The 20,508-nt window shown below is 47.9% G+C and overlaps 1 protein-coding gene across 2 annotated transcripts in view; it reads right to left on the bottom strand.

The window, feature by feature from the left end:
• Positions 1-19,964, bottom strand: part of FBXW9 (F-box and WD repeat domain containing 9) — a 49,117-nt gene extending 29,153 nt beyond the window's left edge. Inside the window, exons 1-5 of one of the 2 annotated variants that reach the window (XM_077261873.1) lie at positions 19,837-19,964; positions 12,792-13,271; positions 9,386-9,522; positions 3,298-3,426; positions 3,021-3,133 (exon numbers count right to left, since the gene is read on the bottom strand). In XM_077261873.1, the coding sequence (XP_077117988.1) occupies positions 3,021-3,133; positions 3,298-3,426; positions 9,386-9,522; positions 12,792-13,203 (791 nt within the window). In that variant the 5' untranslated portion in view covers positions 13,204-13,271; positions 19,837-19,964. Of the gene's footprint in view, positions 1-3,020; positions 3,134-3,297; positions 3,427-9,385; positions 9,523-12,791; positions 13,272-19,719; positions 19,817-19,836 lie in introns of those variants that run through there. The other variant, XM_077261874.1, reaches the window with a different exon arrangement.
• Positions 19,965-20,508: the final 544 nt, after the last annotated feature.

The following is a 20,508-nucleotide window of genomic DNA, read 5'->3' on the forward strand; positions in this document are numbered from 1 at the left end:
AGACCAGGGAATACTGGTCGTGTGCCTTTAAGACCAGGGAATCCTGGTCGTGTGCCTTTAAGACCAGGGAATACTGGTCGTGAGCCTTTAAGACCAGGGAATACTGTGTGCGTTTAAGACCCGGGGATACTGACTGGTCACGTGTCTTTAAGACCCTGGAATTCTGGTCACGCGCCTTTAAGACCAGGGAATACTGGTCACGCGCCTAAAAGACCAGGGAATACTGGTCACGTGCCTTTAAGACCAGGGAATACTGGTCATGTCCCTTAATACCGGGGAATACTGGTCATGTCCCTTAAGACTAGGGAATACTAGTCACGTGCCCTTAAGACCAGGGAATACTGGTCACGTGCCTTTAAGACCAGGGAATACTGGTCACGTGCCTTTAAGACCAGGGAATACTGGTCACGTGCCTTTAAGACCAGGGAATACTGGTCACGTGCCTTTACGACCAGGGAACAATGGTCATGTGACTTTAAGACCAGGAAAACTGGTCATGCGGGTTTAGGTAAAATCTCGCAGCGAGCGAGAAGCGCCAATTCAGGGGGCGAAGCCACAGGCACGACGTGGGCGGAACCTTGAGACTTCCATGAATAGGCCCAAGCTGGGGCGTAAATTTCTGCAGCCGGCGACCCGCGTAGAAGTTAGGGGTTGTCACTCGTTGCTCGAGAAAATTGAGCGCTTCCGTGCCAGGTGAAAAAACGCCAGGAAAAAAAGGTAGAGCCGCCTTAAGGCGCCACAGTGCGCTTCTGAGGTGCGGCCTACACATCGGCCGAAGCCGGGAGCCAAATTTTGTAGCCGGCTGGAGCGTTACCTCAGGGAGGTGGGCCACAGGGAAGCCTGAGACTGCCTGTGAATATCCCGCTGCAGAAGCCTATCGCTGGCAGGATCCACTTACCAACGGTGCGCGTCCCGGCATGGAGCCGCCGCGGATGTCGGGTATTGCAGCGAGGACGGTGCAGGGATAGAGAGATAAACCTCAATCCATCATCCCTTTGTTAGGGAGGTGGAGAGGAACCGTCCGCCACCCTTCTTGGGGGCTGCCCGGACCATGGAGAGGGGCTTCTGTACATCCACGAAGTTCAGCCCATCGGGACCGTGAAGGCACCTTCGCCCCTGAAGGGGATTTCAACTGCGGCCTAGTCCGGCTGAAAAAACCGGGAACTAAATTTATGGAGCCTGCCGGTGGAGCGCGTCGGCGGGCCGCGCGCCGAATGATTGCCGCTGGCGTACCGGCCAGTGGCACCCCCAGGACCGCATCTTCAGAATGGCCCCCGAGATCTGCAGGGCGCCTCTCGTCCCAGACGAGAAGCGCCGATATAGGGGGCGGGGTTACGGCCGTGGGAGGGATCGGCCCACTGCGGCCTACTCCAGCTGAGAAGCTGGGGACTAAATTTTCGGCCTGCCTGGCGATGCGCGGCGGCCGCAACGGAGCGACGCTAACCGCCGCAGTTTCCCGACCGCCGGCGCCTCTCTCCAGGGGCTCTGCCGCAAGTACCGCCGGAGCCTGCCCCATAGAGGCCATTGCGGCCTACTCCGGCTGAAAAAGCCGGGGACTAAATTTCCGGCCTGCCCGGCGGTGTGCGGCCGCAAGACGATCTGGAGCGCAGGAGGGGAACTCCTGATATACTCACATTCCTGTAATGCAGGTCCCCCTGTCCCTGCGCGCTCCATCCTCCCTTTGGGCTCCTGCCGCAAGTATGCAACGCCATGTAATGTGGGCCTTGTCTGTCGGCCCCGGAGAGGAACATGAGAGCCAGGCTCTATGTGCTCGCCGTCATGCAGGGGGAAGGGAGATCGGGACCAAAGATGGAAACCCGTCGCCCCAGTAAAAATTGGCGTGCTCCAACGTCGCAGGAGAGGGACGGGGAGGTATACTCGCCGTGCTCGCCTGTTGCTGGTTCGGGGGAGAGCGGGTCCCATAAAAAAGGATCCGTCGCCCCCTTCACTCCGTTAAATAAAAAATAAAAATTTACAGAAAAATAAAAATTTAAAACTAAAATAAGAAAGTTGGGGTCTGAAAACAGACCCAAGTGCCTCCTACAGACACTAAGCAAGAACTGGTTAGCTGAGGGCCAGCAGGAGGGTGTATACTGCAGGGGAGGAGCTAACTTTCTTTGTATCACTTAGTGTCCTCCTAGTGGCAAGCAGCATAACACCCACGGTCTGTGTCCCCCAATGAGGCGTAGGAGAAACATGTCTTATCCACCTAACCTAGGTCATGGACGAACATATTAGCTCAATTTATCATTCTGATGCCATCACTGGCATGTCCCACAGTCCCAGCAGCCACCAGCTGGCAATGCTGTGGTCAATATATCAGGCTCACAGGCCGATCGACCTCACCAGAACACTTCACACAGATAATCTCATGATCCCATCTTCAGGAGCGCACCGCTCCTCTGACTCCCGGCTTCTTGCTTGCTGGTGGCAGTGCGCTCCTAAAGATTTGACAGTTATGGCCACCAGCACGGTTGCCACAGTGGCACTGGCCCAAACTACACTTCTCCAGTGAGACAGAGGCAGCATAAATCTGGTGACCCTATGGAGGAGCTCCAGGGGTAACGACTCTCCCCATCACTCAGACAATCCCACGGACGAATCGACATTGGAGCAGCGTGTGGTGGCCGGCCGCTCTCCTCTCAATACCATTTTTTAGTATGAAAAGTATGTGAACCTTTATGGGCAGTGCGGCTGTGTACATGAAATAAATATGAAGGACTTGTTACCATGAAGTAGCCCCCCGTTCACAATGGTTGATTGATGGGGTATTGAATTCTATAGATGGCTTAATACAAGAGACAGAAGCGCTGCACCATGAAGGAGCGTGCGGTGTACAGACCCACAGCGTCCACTGAGCCCACACACTTCAACCCCTCGGCAGCTCGAACGATCAAAGAGGGTCTCATGACCCGAGCCCCACAACCAACAGCACTTACCAAAAAGTTTACACAATATCTGTAACCTCCAGTTATGGTCTGACACAATACAAGGGACTTCTCATTTTATGGGGGTCTTACTTGATATCCTGGACCAGTTGACCTTCAGCCCCAATATCCCAGATCTTCATGGTGCTGTCCCAGGACCCAGAGCAGACACGATCCTCACAGGAGGCAAGCGACCAGGCCCAGCCCTATGAAGAATGACGGCACACGTAACTAAGGGGCCCTTCTCCATCAAGGCCAGGTCAGGGGCCCGTAGCAGCTGATACCCTAGAGCTTGTAGGAATGATCTTACACCTATTGTGACTCTGGTAGCGCCCTCTGGTGTAACCATAGGGAACTGCACCGTGCATACCTTATGGGTACCGGTCTTTTCTGCCCCTAAGGCCTTCACCGAGACTTTCTCTTGGTCTTTTCCCAGGTTTTGCAGATTCCAGAGGCAGACGTTTCTGTCCCGTGACCCAGACACACACAGAGATCCATGCTAAGGAGAGAAACAGAACAAAGGAATCTGTTCATGTAAATGAAGGATTTCCTGTGCGAGCAGGCGAGGGCCCGTACCAGAGATCACAGTGTAGGTCCAGCAGCGCCAGCACCAGGAGACGCACAGATCAGGTGTACTGTATGGACATTGGTAAGGAGCTACAGATACAGGAGATCACAGATCCAGGAGATCACAGATCTGTTATGGTTCTCAATGGCAAAAGAACATAGCCCAGCAAACATAAGTACTAGCTCTTGGAAGGATGGAAACTAAACTGACCATGAACTAAACCTGCCGCACAACTAACAGTAGCCGGGTAGCGTTGCCTACGTTTTTTATCCCTAGACGCCCAGCGCCGGCCGGAGGACTAACTAATCCTGGCAGAGGAAAATATAGTCCTGGCTCACCTCTAGAGAAATTTCCCCGATAGGCAGACAGAGGCCCCCACATATATTGGCGGTGATTTTAGATTAAATGACAAACGTAGTATGAAAATAGGTTTAGCAAAATTGAGGTCCGCTTACTAGATAGCAGGAAGACAGAAAGGGCACTTTCATGGTCAGCTGAAAACCCTATCAAAATACCATCCTGAAATTACTTTAAGACTCTAGTATTAACTCATAACATCAGAGTGGCAATTTCAGATCACAAGAGCTTTCCAGACACAGAAACGAAACTACAGCTGTGAACTGGAACAAAATGCAAAAACAAACGAGGACTAAAGTCCAACTTAGCTGGGAGTTGTCTAGCAGCAGGAACATGCACAGAAAGGCTTCTGATTACAATGTTGACCGGCATGGAAGTGACAGAGGAGCAAGGTTAAATAGCGACTCCCACATCCTGATGGAAACAGGTGAACAGAGGGGATGATGCACACCAGTTCAATTCCACCAGTGGCCACCGGGGGAGCCCAAAATCCAATTTCACAACAGTACCCCCCCCTCAAGGAGGGGGCACCGAACCCTCACCAGAACCACCAGGGCGATCAGGATGAGCCCTATGAAAGGCACGGACCAGATCGGAGGCATGAACATCAGAGGCAGTCACCCAAGAATTATCCTCCTGACCGTATCCCTTCCATTTGACCAGATACTGGAGTTTCCGTCTGGAAACACGGGAGTCCAAGATTTTTTCCACAACGTACTCCAACTCGCCCTCAACCAACACCGGAGCAGGAGGCTCAACGGAAGGCACAACCGGTACCTCATACCTGCGCAACAATGACCGATGAAAAACATTATGAATAGAAAAAGATGCAGGGAGGTCCAAACGGAAGGACACAGGGTTAAGAATCTCCAATATCTTGTACGGGCCGATGAACCGAGGCTTAAACTTAGGAGAAGAAACCCTCATAGGGACAAAACGAGAAGACAACCACACCAAGTCCCCAACACAAAGCCGAGGACCAACCCGACGCCGGCGGTTGGCAAAAAGCTGAGTCTTCTCCTGGGACAACTTCAAATTGTCCACTACCTGCCCCCAAATCTGATGCAACCTCTCCACCACAGCATCCACTCCAGGACAATCCGAAGATTCCACCTGACCAGAAGAAAATCGAGGATGAAACCCCGAATTACAGAAAAAAGGAGACACCAAGGTGGCAGAGCTGGCCCGATTATTGAGGGCAAACTCCGCTAAAGGCAAAAAAGCAACCCAATCATCCTGATCTGCAGACACAAAACACCTCAAATATGTCTCCAAGGTCTGATTCGTCCGCTCGGTCTGGCCATTAGTCTGAGGATGGAAAGCAGACGAAAAAGACAAATCTATGCCCATCCTAGCACAGAATGCTCGCCAAAATCTAGACACGAACTGGGTTCCTCTGTCAGAAACGATATTCTCCGGAATACCATGCAAACGGACCACATTTTGAAAAAACAGAGGAACCAACTCGGAAGAAGAAGGCAACTTAGGCAGGGGAACCAAATGGACCATCTTAGAGAAACGGTCACACACCACCCAGATGACAGACATCTTCTGAGAAACAGGAAGATCCGAAATAAAATCCATCGAGATGTGCGTCCAGGGCCTCTTCGGGATAGGCAAGGGCAACAACAATCCACTAGCCCGAGAACAACAAGGCTTGGCCCGAGCACAAACGTCACAAGACTGCACAAAGCCTCGCACATCTCGAGACAGGGAAGGCCACCAGAAGGACCTTGCCACCAAATCCCTGGTACCAAAGATTCCAGGATGACCTGTCAACGCAGAAGAATGAACCTCAGAAATGACTTTACTGGTCCAATCATCAGGAACAAACAGTCTACCAGGTGGGCAACGATCAGGTCTATCCGCCTGAAACTCCTGCAAGGCCCGCCGCAGGTCTGGAGAAACGGCAGACAATATCACTCCATCCTTAAGGATACCTGTAGGTTCAGAGTTACCAGGGGAGTCAGGCTCAAAACTCCTAGAAAGGGCATCCGCCTTAACATTCTTAGAACCCGGCAGGTAGGACACCACAAAAAAACCGAGAGAAAAACAACGACCAGCGCGCCTGTCTAGGATTCAGGCGTCTGGCGGACTCAAGATAAATTAGATTTTTGTGGTCAGTCAATACCACCACCTGATGTCTAGCCCCCTCAAGCCAATGACGCCACTCCTCAAAAGCCCACTTCATGGCCAAAAGCTCCCGATTCCCAACATCATAATTCCGCTCGGCGGGCGAAAATTTACGCGAGAAAAAGGCACAAGGTCTCATCACGGAACAATCGGAACTTCTCTGCGACAAAACTGCCCGAGCTCCGATTTCAGAAGCGTCGACCTCAACCTGAAAAGGAAGAGCAACATCAGGCTGACGCAACACAGGGGCGGAAGAAAAGCGGCGCTTAAGCTCCCGAAAGGCCTCCACAGCAGCAGGGGACCAATCAGCAACATCAGCACCCTTCTTAGTCAAATCAGTCAATGGTTTAACAACATCAGAAAAACCAGCAATAAATCGACGATAAAAGTTAGCAAAGCCCAAAAATTTCTGAAGACTCTTAAGAGAAGAGGGTTGCGTCCAATCACAAATAGCCTGAACCTTGACAGGATCCATCTCGATGGAAGAGGGGGAAAAAATATATCCCAAAAAGGAAATCTTTTGAACCCCAAAAACGCACTTAGAACCCTTCACACACAAGGAATTAGACCGCAAAACCTGAAAAACCCTCCTGACCTGCTGGACATGAGAGTCCCAGTCATCCGAAAAAATCAAAATATCATCCAGATACACAATCATAAATTTATCCAAATAATCACGGAAAATGTCATGCATAAAGGACTGAAAGACTGAAGGGGCATTTGAAAGACCAAAAGGCATCACCAAATACTCAAAGTGGCCCTCGGGCGTATTAAATGCGGTCTTCCACTCATCCCCCTGCTTAATTCGCACCAAATTATACGCCCCACGGAGATCTATCTTAGAGAACCACTTGGCCCCCTTTATGCGAGCAAACAAATCAGTCAGCAGTGGCAACGGATATTGATATTTAACCGTGATTTTATTCAAAAGCCGATAATCAATGCACGGCCTCAAAGAGCCATCTTTCTTAGCCACAAAGAAAAAACCGGCTCCTAAGGGAGATGACGAAGGACGAATATGTCCCTTTTCCAAGGACTCCTTTATATATTCTCGCATAGCAGCATGTTCAGGCACAGACAGATTAAATAAACGACCCTTAGGGTATTTACTACCCGGAATCAAATCTATGGCACAATCGCACTCCCGGTGCGGAGGTAATGAACCAAGCTTAGGTTCTTCAAAAACGTCACGAAATTCAGTCAAGAATTCAGGAATCTCAGAGGGAATAGATGATGAAATGGAAACCACAGGTACGTCCCCATGCGTCCCCTTACATCCCCAGCTTAACACAGACATAGCTTTCCAGTCAAGGACTGGGTTATGAGATTGCAGCCATGGCAATCCAAGCACCAACACATCATGTAGGTTATACAGCACAAGAAAGCGAATAATCTCCTGGTGATCCGGATTAATCCGCATAGTTACTTGTGTCCAGTATTGTGGTTTATTACTAGCCAATGGGGTGGAGTCAATCCCCTTCAGGGGTATAGGAGTTTCAAGAGGCTCCAAATCATACCCACAGCGTTTGGCAAAGGACCAATCCATAAGACTCAAAGCGGCGCCAGAGTCGACATAGGCATCCGCGGTAATAGATGATAAAGAACAAATCAGGGTCACCGATAGAATAAACTTAGACTGTAAAGTGCCAATTGAAACAGACTTATCAAGCTTCTTAGTACGCTTAGAGCATGCTGATATAACATGAGTTGAATCACCGCAATAGAAGCACAACCCATTTTTTCGTCTTAAATTCTGCCGTTCACTTCTGGACAGAATTCTATCACATTGCATATTCTCTGGCGTCTTCTCAGTAGACACCGCCAAATGGTGCACAGGTTTGCGCTCCCGCAGACGCCTATCGATCTGGATAGCCATTGTCATGGACTCATTCAGACCCGCAGGCACAGGGAACCCCACCATAACATCCTTAATGGCATCAGAGAGACCCTCTCTGAAATTCGCCGCCAGGGCGCACTCATTCCACTGAGTAAGCACAGCCCATTTACGGAATTTCTGGCAGTATATTTCAGCTTCGTCTTGCCCCTGAGATAGGGACATCAAGGCCTTTTCCGCCTGAAGCTCTAACTGAGGTTCCTCATAAAGCAACCCCAAGGCCAGAAAAAACGCATCCACATTGAGCAACGCAGGATCCCCTGGAGCCAATGCAAAAGCCCAATCCTGAGGGTCGCCCCGGAGCAAGGAAATCACAATCCTGACCTGCTGAGCAGGATCTCCAGCAGAGCGAGATTTCAGGGACAAAAACAACTTGCAATTATTTTTAAAATTTTGAAAGCAAGATCTATTCCCCGAGAAAAATTCAGGCAAAGGAATTCTAGGTTCAGATATAGGAACATGAACAACAAAATCTTGTAAATTTTGAACTTTCGTGGTGAGATTATTCAAACCTGCAGCTAAACTCTGAATATCCATTTTAAACAGGTGAACACAGAGCCATTCCAGGATTAGAAGGAGAGAGAGAGAGAGAAAGGCTGCAATATAGGCAGACTTGCAAGAGATTCAATTACAAGCACACTCAGAACTGAAGGAACAAAAAAAAAAAAAAAATCTTCAGCAGACTTCTCTTTTCTCTCCTTTCTCTGTCAATTAATTTAACCCTTTTTGGGCCGGTCAAACTGTTATGGTTCTCAATGGCAAGAGAACATAGCCCAGCAAACATAAGTACTAGCTCTTGGAAGGATGGAAACTAAACTGACCATGAACTAAACCTGCCGCACAACTAACAGTAGCCGGGTAGCGTTGCCTACGTTTTTTATCCCTAGACGCCCAGCGCCGGCCGGAGGACTAACTAATCCTGGCAGAGGAAAATATAGTCCTGGCTCACCTCTAGAGAAATTTCCCCGATAGGCAGACAGAGGCCCCCACATATATTGGCGGTGATTTTAGATGAAATGACAAACGTAGTATGAAAATAGGTTTAGCAAAATTGAGGTCCGCTTACTAGATAGCAGGAAGACAGAAAGGGCACTTTCATGGTCTGCTGAAAACCCTATCAAAATACCATCCTGAAATTATTTTAAGACTCTAGTATTAACTCATAACATCAGAGTGGCAATTTCAGATCACAAGAGCTTTCCAGACACAGAAACGAAACTACAGCTGTGAACTGGAACAAAATGCAAAAACAAACGAGGACTAAAGTCCAACTTAGCTGGGAGTTGTCTAGCAGCAGGAACATGCACAGAAAGGCTTCTGATTACAATGTTGACCGGCATGGAAGTGACAGAGGAGCAAGGTTAAATAGCGACTCCCACATCCTGATGGAAACAGGTGAACAGAGGGGATGATGCACACCAGTTCAATTCCACCAGTGGCCACCGGGGGAGCCCAAAATCCAATTTCACAACACAGATCCATGTGGAAAGGACGGACACGACACACCTGCAATAGGAGAACCGCGTCCACCGGGGCGTAATGGCCATCAGCCAATGAGAAATGTTCTGGAGTCCCACTATCTGACCAATGGGAGAGCTGCTCCTCCAGCTCTATACAGGCAGACGTCCAATCAAAGTCCTCCTCTGTGAAAAGATGAACAAAAAGGGCGGGAACAAGTATGTCCTGAGGTCTGTGTATAAGGAGGAGAGGTCTGTGTGTCTTGATGGCTGTATTTTAGGAGAGGTCTGTGTATCCTGAGGTCTGTGTATTAGGAGGAGGAGAGGTCTGGGTGTCCTGATGTCTGTGTATTAGGAGGAGAGGTCTGTGTATCCTGAGGTCTGTGTATTAGGAGGAGGAGAGGTCTGGGTGTCCTGATGTCTGTGTATTAGGAGGAGAGGTCTGTGTATCCTGATGTCTGTGTATTAGGAGGAGAGGTCTGTGTATCCTGAGGTCTGTGTATTAGGAGGAGAGGTCTGTGTGTCCTGATGTCTGTGTATTAGGAGGAGAGGTCTGTGTGTCTGATGTCTGTGTATTAGGAGGAGGAGAGGTCTGTGTGTCCTGATGTCTGTGTATTAGGAGGAGAGGTCTGTGTGTCCTGATGTCTGTGTATTAGGAGGAGAGGTCTGTATGTCCTGAGGTCTGTGTATTAGGAGGAGGAGAGGTCTGTGTGTCTGAGGTCTGTGTATTAGGAGGAGGAGAGGTCTGTGTGTCCTGATGTCTGTGTATTAGGAGGAGGAGAGGTCTGTGTGTCTGAGGTCTGTGTATTAGGAGGAGGAGAGGTCTGTGTGTCCTGATGTCTGTGTATTAGGAGGAGGAGAGGTCTGTGTGTCTGAGGTCTGTGTATTAGGAGGAGAGGTCTGTGTGTCCTGATGGCTGTGTATTAGGAGGAGGAGAGGTCTGTGTGTCTGAGGTCTGTGTATTAGGAGGAGAGGTCTGTGTGTCCTGATGGCTGTGTATTAGGAGGAGGAGAGGTCTGTGTGTCTGAGGTCTGTGTATTAGGAGGAGGAGAGGTCTGTGTGTCCTGATGTCTGTGTATTAGGAGGAGAGGTCTGTGTGTCCTGATGTCTGTGTATTAGGAGGAGAGGTCTGTATGTCCTGAGGTCTGTGTATTAGGAGGAGGAGAGGTCTGTGTGTCTGAGGTCTGTGTATTAGGAGGAGGAGAGGTCTGTGTGTCCTGATGTCTGTGTATTAGGAGGAGAGGTCTGTGTGTCTGAGGTCTGTGTATTAGGAGGAGAGGTCTGTGTGTCCTGATGGCTGTGTATTAGGAGGAGGAGAGGTCTGTGTGTCTGAGGTCTGTGTATTAGGAGGAGAGGTCTGTGTGTCTGAGGTCTGTGTATTAGGAGGAGAGGTCTGTGTGTCCTGATGTCTGTGCATTAGGAGGAGGAGAGATCTGTGTGTCTGAGGTCTGTGTATTAGGAGGAGGAGAGGTCTGTGTGTCTGAGGTCTGTGTATTAGGAGGAGGAGAGGTCTGTGTGTCTGAGGTCTGTGTATTAGGAGGAGAGGTCTGTGTGTCCTGATGTCTGTGCATTAGGAGGAGGAGAGGTCTGTGTGTCTGAGGTCTGTGTATTAGGAGGAGGAGAGGTCTGTGTGTCTGAGGTCTGTGTATTAGGAGGAGGAGAGGTCTGTGTGTCTGAGGTCTGTGTATTAGGAGGAGAGGTCTGTGTGTCCTGATGTCTGTGTATTAGGAGGAGGAGAGGTCTGTGTGTCTGAGGTCTGTGTATTAGGAGGAGGAGAGGTCTGTGTGTCTGAGGTCTGTGTATTAGGAGGAGGAGAGGTCTGTGTGTCTGAGGTCTGTGTATTAGGAGGAGAGGTCTGTGTGTCCTGATGTCTGTGCATTAGGAGGAGGAGAGGTCTGTGTGTCTGAGGTCTGTGTATTAGGAGGAGGAGAGGTCTGTGTGTCCTGATGTCTGTGTATAATGAGGAGGAGAGGTCTGTGTGTCCTGATGGCTGTGTATTAGGAGGAGGAGAGGTCTGTGTGTCTGAGGTCTGTGTATTAGGAGGAGAGGTCTGTGTCCTGATGTCTGTGTATTAGGAGGAGGAGAGGTCTGTGTGTCTTGATGGCTGTATATTAGGAGAAGGAGAGGTCTGTGTGTCTGAGGTCTGTGTATTAGGAGGAGGAGAGGTCTGTGTGTCTGAGGTCTGTGTATTAGGAGGAGAGGTCTGTGTGTCCTGATGTCTGTGCATTAGGAGGAGGAGAGGTCTGTGTGTCTGAGGTCTGTGTATTAGGAGGAGGAGAGGTCTGTGTGTCCTGATGTCTGTGTATAATGAGGAGGAGAGGTCTGTGTGTCCTGATGGCTGTGTATTAGGAGGAGGAGAGGTCTGTGTGTCTGAGGTCTGTGTATTAGGAGGAGAGGTCTGTGTCCTGATGTCTGTGTATTAGGAGGAGGAGAGGTCTGTGTGTCTTGATGGCTGTATATTAGGAGAAGGAGAGGTCTGTGTGTCTGAGGTCTGTGTATTAGGAGGAGAGGTCTGTGTGTCCTGAGGTCTGTATTAGGAGGAGAGGTCATGGTGTCCTGATGGCTGTGTATTAGGAGGAGGAGAGGTCTGTGTGTCTGAGGTCTGTGTATTAGGAGGAGAGGTCTGTGTGTCCTGATGTCTGTGTATTAGGAGGAGGAGAGGTCTGTGTGTCTGAGGTCTGTGTATTAGGAGGAGGAGAGGTCTGTGTGTCCTGAGGTCTGTGTATTAGGAGGAGAGGTCTGTGTGTCCTGATGTCTGTGTATTAGGAGGAGGAGAGGTCTGTGTGTCTGAGGTCTGTGTATTAGGAGGAGAGGTCTGTGTGTCCTGATGTCTGTGTATTAGGAGGAGGAGAGGTCTGTGTGTCTGAGGTCTGTGTATTAGGAGGAGAGGTCTGTGTGTCCTGAGGTCTGTATTAGGAGGAGGAGAGGTCTGGGTGTCCTGATGGCTGTGTATTAGGAGGAGGAGAGGTCTGTGTGTCTTGATGGCTGTATATTAGGAGAAGGAGAGGTCTGTGTGTCTGAGGTCTGTGTATTAGGAGGAGAGGTCTGTGTGTCCTGAGGTCTGTATTAGGAGGAGGAGAGGTCTGTGTGTCTGAGGTCTGTGTATTAGGAGGAGAGGTCTGTGTGTCCTGAGGTCTGTGTATTAGGAGGAGGAGAGGTCTGTGTGTCTGAGGTCTGTGTATTAGGAGGAGGAGAGGTCTGTGTGTCTGATGTCTGTGTATTAGGAGGAGGAGAGGTCTGTGTGTCTGAGGTCTGTGTATTAGGAGGAGAGGTCTGTGTGTCCTGAGGTCTGTGTATTAGGAGGAGGAGAGGTCTGTGTGTCTGAGGTCTGTGTATTAGGAGGAGAGGTCTGTGTGTCCTGAGGTCTGTATTAGGAGGAGGAGAGGTCTGGGTGTCCTGATGGCTGTGTATCTGTCTATTAGGAGAGGTTAATGAACTGCAGGATTATAACTCACGTTCAACCACGGGGTAACTGGAGCTGATTTTCTTCTGAACCCTCAGCCTCCAGGTGACCTTCTGTGAGACGATGTCTCTGAGCATGCGGCACACCAGGGGGAGCACGCCGAGGATGAACCGCGCTTCCAGAAACGACAGTATGTGCAAGATAAGCTCCAGGGGAAGAAGTAACAGCAGCGAGGTCACCTCTACATCCTCCCCCGATACAGGAGACTTCTTCAGATCCAGGCCGCCATGCTGGGTCCCATCCGGAGCTTCCACGGGCAGACTGGGCGCCTGTCGCCTGGCTTTGTCTTGTAGCGTTACGGTACTTAAGACCCTCGAGACATAATCCAGTGCTTGTCTTTCAGGGTCTTCCCCGGTTTCCCCATCAGAGTCGTTATCAGACTCTGCCTCCCGGGCACTTGCCATGGTGATAATCACAGTGGGCAAAGTCCCTGACCGGTCCTATCTGTGCATCTACACCAAAGGCAGGAAAACTAGAAGGCAAAAGTAACCCATGAGACGGAAGATAGGAGGAAGCCTGAATAACTAACGCCAGATTACAGTAGTCTGCTAATTTCATTGCATCGGCCATCATTCACATCAAACACCAAAGAAGCCTAAAGGGGCTGTCTAGATCACAACATCCACTATCAACTACAATATTAGGGCCATTCGTAACTAAAGGGAATCAATCAGGAGGTTTTTGTTATGTAATCTGACAGCAACATAGTATAGGGGTAGAGACCCTGATTCCAGCAATGTGTCACTCAGTTTACTGGCTGCAGTTTTCTCTCCTGCTGACCTAGCGGAGCTCAAATGCTGAGCCCAGTATAACCCCACCACACCACTGATTGGCAGACAATATGTAGTGATATTAACCCCTTCACCCCCAAGGGTGGTTTGCACGTTATGGACCGGGCCAATTTTTACAATTCTGACCACTGTCCCTTTATGAGGTTATAACTCTGGAACGCTTCAACGGATCCCAGTGATTCTGACATTGTTTTCTCGTGACATATTGTACTTCATGATAGTGGTAAAATTTATTTGATATTACCTGCGTTTATTTGTGAAAAAAACGGAAATTTGGCGAAAATTTTGAAAATTTCGCAATTTTCCAACTTTGAATTTTTATGCAATTAAATCACAGAGATATGTCACACAAAATACTTAATAAGTAACATTCCCCACATGTCTACTTTACATCAGCACAATTTTCGAACCAAAATTTTTTTTGTTAGGGAGTTATAAGGGTTAAAAGTTGACCAGCAATTTCTCATTTTTACAACACCAGTTTTTTTTTTAGGGACCACATCTCATTTGAAGTCATTTTGAGGGGTCTATATGATAGAAAATAACCAAGTGTGACACCATTCTAAAAACTGCACCCCTCAAGGTGCTCAAAACCACATTCAAGAAGTTTATTAACCCTTCAGGTGTTTCACAGGAATTTTTGGAATGTTTAAATAAAAATGAACATTTAACTTTTTTTTCACAAAAAATTTACTTCAGCTCCAATTTGTTTTATTTTACCAAGGGTAACAGGAGAAAATGGACCCCAAAAGATGTTGTACAATTTGTCCTAAGTACGCCGATACCCCATATGTGGGGGTAAACCACTGTTTGGGCGCATGGCAGAGCTCGGAAGCGAAGGAGCACCATTTGACTTTTCAATGCAAAATTGACAGGAATTGAGATGGGACGCCATGTCGTGTTTGGAGAGCCCCTGATGTGCCTAAACATTGAAACCTCCCACAAGTGATACCATTTTTGAAAGTAGACCCCCTAAGGAACTTATCTAGAGGTGTGGTGAGCACTTTGACCCACCAAGTGCTTCACAGAAGTTTATAATGCAGAGACGTAAAAATAAAACAAAATTTTTTTCCCACAAAAATTATTTTTTAGCCCCCAGTTTTGTATTTTTCCGAGGGTAACAGGAGAAATTGGACCCCCAAAGTTGTTGTCCAATTTGTCCTGAGTGCACTGGTACCCCATATGTGGGGGGAACCAACGTTTGGGCGCATGGGAGGGCTCGGAAGGGAAGGAGCGCCATTTGGAATGCAGACTTAGATGGAATGGTCTGCAGGCGTCACATTGCGTTTGCAGAGCACCTAATGTACCTAAACAGTAGAAACCCCCCACAAGTGACACCATTTTGGAAAGTAGACCCCCTAAGGAACTCATCTAGATGTGTTGTGAGAGCTTTGAACCCCCAAGTGTTTCACTACAGTTTATAACGCAGAGCCGTGTAAATAAAAAAAAAACATTTTCCACAAAAATTATTTTTTAGCCCCCAGTTTTGTATTTTTCTAAGGGTAACAGAAGAAATTGTACCCTAAATATTGTTGTCCAATTTGTCCTGAGTACGCTGATACCTGATATGTGGGGGGGAACCACCGTTTGAGCGCATGGCAGAGCTCGGAAGGGAAGGAGCGCCATTTGGAATGCAGACTTAGATGGAATGGTCTGCAGGCGTCACATTGCGTTTGCAGAGCCCCTAATGTACCTAAACAGTAGAAACCCCCCCACAAGTGACCCCATATTGGAAACTAGACCCCCCAAGGAACTTATCTAGATGTGTTGTGAGAACTTTGAACCACCAAGTGTTTCACTACAGTTTATAACGCAGAGCCGTGAAAATAAAAAATCCTTTTTTTTCCCACAAAAATTATTTTTTAGCCCCCAATTTTGTATTTTCCCAAGGGTAACAGGAGAACTTGGACCCCAAAAGTTGTTGTCCAATTTGTCCTGAGTACGCTGATACCCCATATGTTGGGGTAAACCCCTGTGTGGGCACACGGGAGGGCTCGGAAGGGAAGGAGCACTGTTTTACTTTTTCAACGCAGAATTGGCTGGAATTGAGATCGGAAGCCATGTCGCGTTTGGAGAGCCCCTGATGTGCCTAAACAGTGGAAACCCCCCAATTATAACTGAAACCCTAATGCAAACACACCCCTAACCTTAATCCCAACGGTAACCCAAACCACACCCCTAACCCTGACACACCCCTAACTCTAATCCTAACCGTAAATGTAATCCAAACCCTAACCCTAACTTTAGCCCCAACCCTAACTTTAGCCCCAACCCTAACTGTAGCCTTAACCCTAGCCCCAACCCTAACCCTAGCCCTAGCCCCAACCCTAACCTTAACCTTAACCCTAGCCCTAACCCTAACGGGAAAATGGAAATAAATACATTTTTTTAATTTTTTAATTTTTCCCTAACTAAGGGGGTGATGAAGGGGTGTTTGATTTACTTTTATAGCGGGTTTTTTAGCGGATTTTTATGATTGGCAGCCGTCACACACTGAAAGACACTTTTTATTGCAAAAAATATTTTTTACGTTACCACATTTTGAGAGCTATAATTATTCCATATTTGAGACCACAGAGTCATGTGAGGTCTTGTTTTTTGCGGGACGAGTTGACGTTTTTATTGGTAACATTTTCGGGCACGTGACATTTTTTGAACGCTTTTTATTCCGATTTTTGTGAGGCAGAATGACCAAAAACCAGCTATTCATGAATTTCTTTTGGGGGAGGCGTTTATACCGTACTGCGTTTGGTGAAATTGATAAAGCAGTTTTATTCGTCGGGTCAGTACGATTACAGCGATACCTCATTTATATCATTTTTTAATGTTTTGACGCTTTTATACGATAAAAACTATTTTATAGAAAAAATAATTATTTTGGCATCGCTTTATTCTGAGGACTATAACTTTTTTATTTTTTTGCTGATTATGCTGTATGGCGGCTCTTTTTTTGCGGGACAAAATGACGCTTTCAGCGGTACCATGGTTATTTATATCTGTCTTTTTGATCGCGTGTTATTCCACTTTTTATTCGGCGGTATGATAATAAAGCGTTGTTTTTTGCCTCGTTTTTTGTTTTTTTTTCTTACGGTGTTTACTGAAGGGGTTAACTAGTGATATAGTTTTATAGGTGGGGTCGTTACGGACGCGGCGATACTAAATATGTGTACTTTTATGGTTTTTTTTTTTTTATTTAGATAAAGAAATGTATTTATGGGAATAATTTTTTTTTTTTTTTATGTAGGAATTTTTTTTTATTTTTTTTTACACATGTGGAAATTTTTTTAAAAACTTTTTTACTTTGCCCCAGGGGGGGACATCACAGATCGGTGATCTGACAGTTTGCCCAGCACTCTGTCAGATCACCGATCTGACTTAGAGCGCCGCAGGCTTACCAGCGCCTGCTCTGAGCAGGCACTCGGTAAGCCACCTTCCTCCCTGCAGGACCCGGATGCCGCGGCCATCTTGGATCCGGGACCTGCAGCGAGGAAGGAGGTAGGAGACCCTCGGAGCAACGCGATCACATCGCGTTGCTGCGGGGGTCTTAGGGAAGCCCGCAGGGAGCCCCCTCCCTGCGCGATGCTTCCCTATACCGCCGGCACACAGCGATCATGTTTGATCGCGGTGTGCCGAGGGTTAATGTGCCGGGGGCGGTCCGTGAGACAGGCGGTGGACACCGCGTCTGCGAGGATCACACAGGCACCTCAGCGGCTTTCCCTCAAGCCACCGGATACAGTTACAGGCCGCGTTTGAAGGCTATTACCTCTCATTCCAGGTGTTTACATTTGAGCTTTTTTCGAATATTCCACCTTAAATAATACTTCACGCCCCCACTAGGCGGCTACCTACTGCAGCACGCACGATCTGCGTCCTCATTTTGAGCAATATCGTTACTCATCATAAGACACAGCACGTGACTGACGAAAGCCTAGACAAGGCTGAAACGTTTCTCCAGTGCTACCAATAAATCTACCAATCACATATACTTAAGTTGAGTGCGAGACTTTCTTTTCTAATAACGCTCCTGGCACATAGCGCCGATGTCAGCTGCGATAGGCAGCTGACACCCGGCCGCGATCGGCCGCGCTCCCCCCTGTGAGCGCGGCCGATCGCCTATGACGTACTATCCCGTCCTTGGGAAGTAGGGCCCACCCCACATGGACGGAATAGTACGTCCAATGACAGAAAGGGGTTAATAATATATAGTATATTATGTATAGTATAACATATAGACTAATATTTTGGCTTACAAATACTGATATAAAATACTGACCAAATACTAAACGTGTCCTCACATAGACAACCCATCAATTTCAAGAAGAAACCTGCAAAGCTTCCTTCCTCCTGTGAGTACAGCTTCTTTCCTCATGCGATTACAGCTTCTTTCCTCCTGCGATTACAGCTTCTTTCCTCCTGCGATTACAGCTTCTTTCCTCCTGCGATTACAGCTTCTTTCCTCCTGCGATTACAGCTTCTTTCCTCCTGCGATTACAGCTTCTTTCCTCCTGTCATTAAGCTTGTTTCCTCCTGTCATTACAACTTCTGTCCTCCTGTCATTACAACTTCTCTCCTCCTGTCATTACAGCTTCTCTCCTCCTGTCATTACAGCTTCTCTCCTCCTGTCATTACAGCTTCTCTCCTCCTGTCATTGCAGCTTCTCTCCTCCTGTCATTACAGCTTCTCTCCTCCTGTCATTGCAGCTTCTCTCCTCCTGTCATTACAGCTTCTTTCCTCCTGCGATTACAGCTTCTTTCCTCCTGCGATTGCAGCTTCTCTCCTCCTGTCATTACAGCTTCTCTCCTACTGTCATTACAGCTTCTTTCCTCCTGTGATTGCAGCTTCTCTCCTCCTGTCATTGCAGCTTCTCTCCTCCTGTCATTACAGCTTCTCTCCTCCTGTCATTGCAGCTTCTCTCCTCCTGTCATTACAGCTTCTCTCCTCCTGTCATTACAGCTTCTCTCCTCCTGTCATTGCAGCTTCTCTCCTCCTGTCATTGCAGCTTCTCTCCTCCTGTCATTGCAGCTTCTCTCCTCCTGTCATTACAGCTTCTTTCCTCCTGTCATTACAGCTTCTTTCCTCCTGCGATTACAGCTTCTCTCCTCCTGTCATTGCAGCTTCTCTCCTCCTGTCATTACAGCTTCTCTCCTCCTGTCATTGCAGCTTCTCTCCTCCTGTCATTACAGCTTCTTTCCTCCTGTCATTACAGCTTCTTTCCTCCTGCGATTACAGCTTCTTTCCTCCTGTCATTGCAGCTTCTCTCCTCCTGTCATTACAGCTTCTTTCCTCCTGTGATTGCAGCTTCCTTCCTCCTGCGATTGCCGCCAAGGTCCCCAATACATTACAGCGGATCCCTGGGGACCCAGCAGTGAAACATCTCACTACTTTCAATACGGGGGGGGGGGGGGGGGGGCTAAAATCCATCATCTGCCCACCAGATCTTGCACAGATATACTGGGGATTTTTCCTTTACATCTACACACACTTTTTTTCTCCATTCAAGGGAACCTGTCACCAGTTTTTCCCAATATAAAGTACGGCCATCACCTCTAAGGCTATGTCACGGTATTCTCGTGAGCTACAAGTCCGCAATCCCCTCTACACAGCACAAAAATACCATTTATTATACCCCTGGACTGGTGGGCGCTGCTGGTGTTGATCCCTCTGCTTCCAGGCACCTGAAGCAAACAGGACAGTGAGGAGGCGCCAAGACCAGCAATGCCCACCGGAGGGCGCTGTACAGGGGTATAATAAATGGTATTGTCGTGCCAAGCAGGAGGGATAGCGGACTTACTGCTCCTTACTAGAATGCTGTAACGAGGAGTACGGCCATCACACAATGTCACCTGACTACTACAGCCAATCACAGCGCAAGACAGCGAGGCGGGGTATTGGCTGGAGCAGTCACGTGTCTACACAACGTCACTGCTGCACCAGGAGGCTATAAAGAGGAGAGCGGGATTATTAGGGCATTCCTGCCGCTTTCCTTCCCTTTAAGGCAACCTGTGACAACCCCTTTAAGTCCCCTATGACAATACCTACAGGTATCTGCTACATTGCCACAGTATTACCATTTATACCCAGTCTATGAAGCTCAGAAGCCATTCACTGAGAGTATCAGGCGATACAGACCCATGACAGGCGGTATACACGAGGACAGCCGGCCGTGCGCACAGCGGGGGCAGCACCGAGTAACCGCCGCCATATAGACATTTCACGACGCTTCTCGGTGTCACCAGCTCTACACACCTGTCTCCTAGGACACCGCCCGAACAGCCGACGCCTGGAGATGACGTCACGGCGACAGGAACACCTTGTGCGGAACAGCGACTAGGTGTAACCATGGAAACACTAAGGGAACCAATAAACGGGGTGGGGGCGTGGTCAAAGGACGGGATCCTGTCCGCTAATGCTTGCGTTCTGTAAGGAGAGTGCGCACCCTGCTGGTGGAAAGTGGCATAGCAATGAAATAAATAAATCTGCACATACACAGCCAGTGATGCTCCTATTCTGCTCATATATATATATATATATATATATATATATATATATATATATATATATATATATATATATATATATATATATATATATATATATATATATATATATATATATTTTATCGTAGATGCACTTCAACTGTGAGAGACAGAATGTAAAAAGAAAAAATATATATCATTGTATGAATTTTACATAATTAAATTGCATTTTATTGCATGAAATAATTATTTGATCACTGACCGACCAGCAAGAATTCTGGTTCTCACAAACCTGTTAGTTTTTCTGGAAGCCTCCTACCCTGCACTCATTACCTGTATTAATTGCTCCTGTTTGATCTCGTTACTGTATAAATAATACACCTGTCCACACAATCAATCACACTGCACCCTCTCCACCATGGCCAAGACCAAAGAGCTGTGT

Source organism: Ranitomeya variabilis, chromosome 5 (assembly GCF_051348905.1).
Source record: "Ranitomeya variabilis isolate aRanVar5 chromosome 5, aRanVar5.hap1, whole genome shotgun sequence".
In the NCBI taxonomy this organism is placed as follows: Eukaryota; Metazoa; Chordata; class Amphibia; order Anura; family Dendrobatidae; genus Ranitomeya; species Ranitomeya variabilis.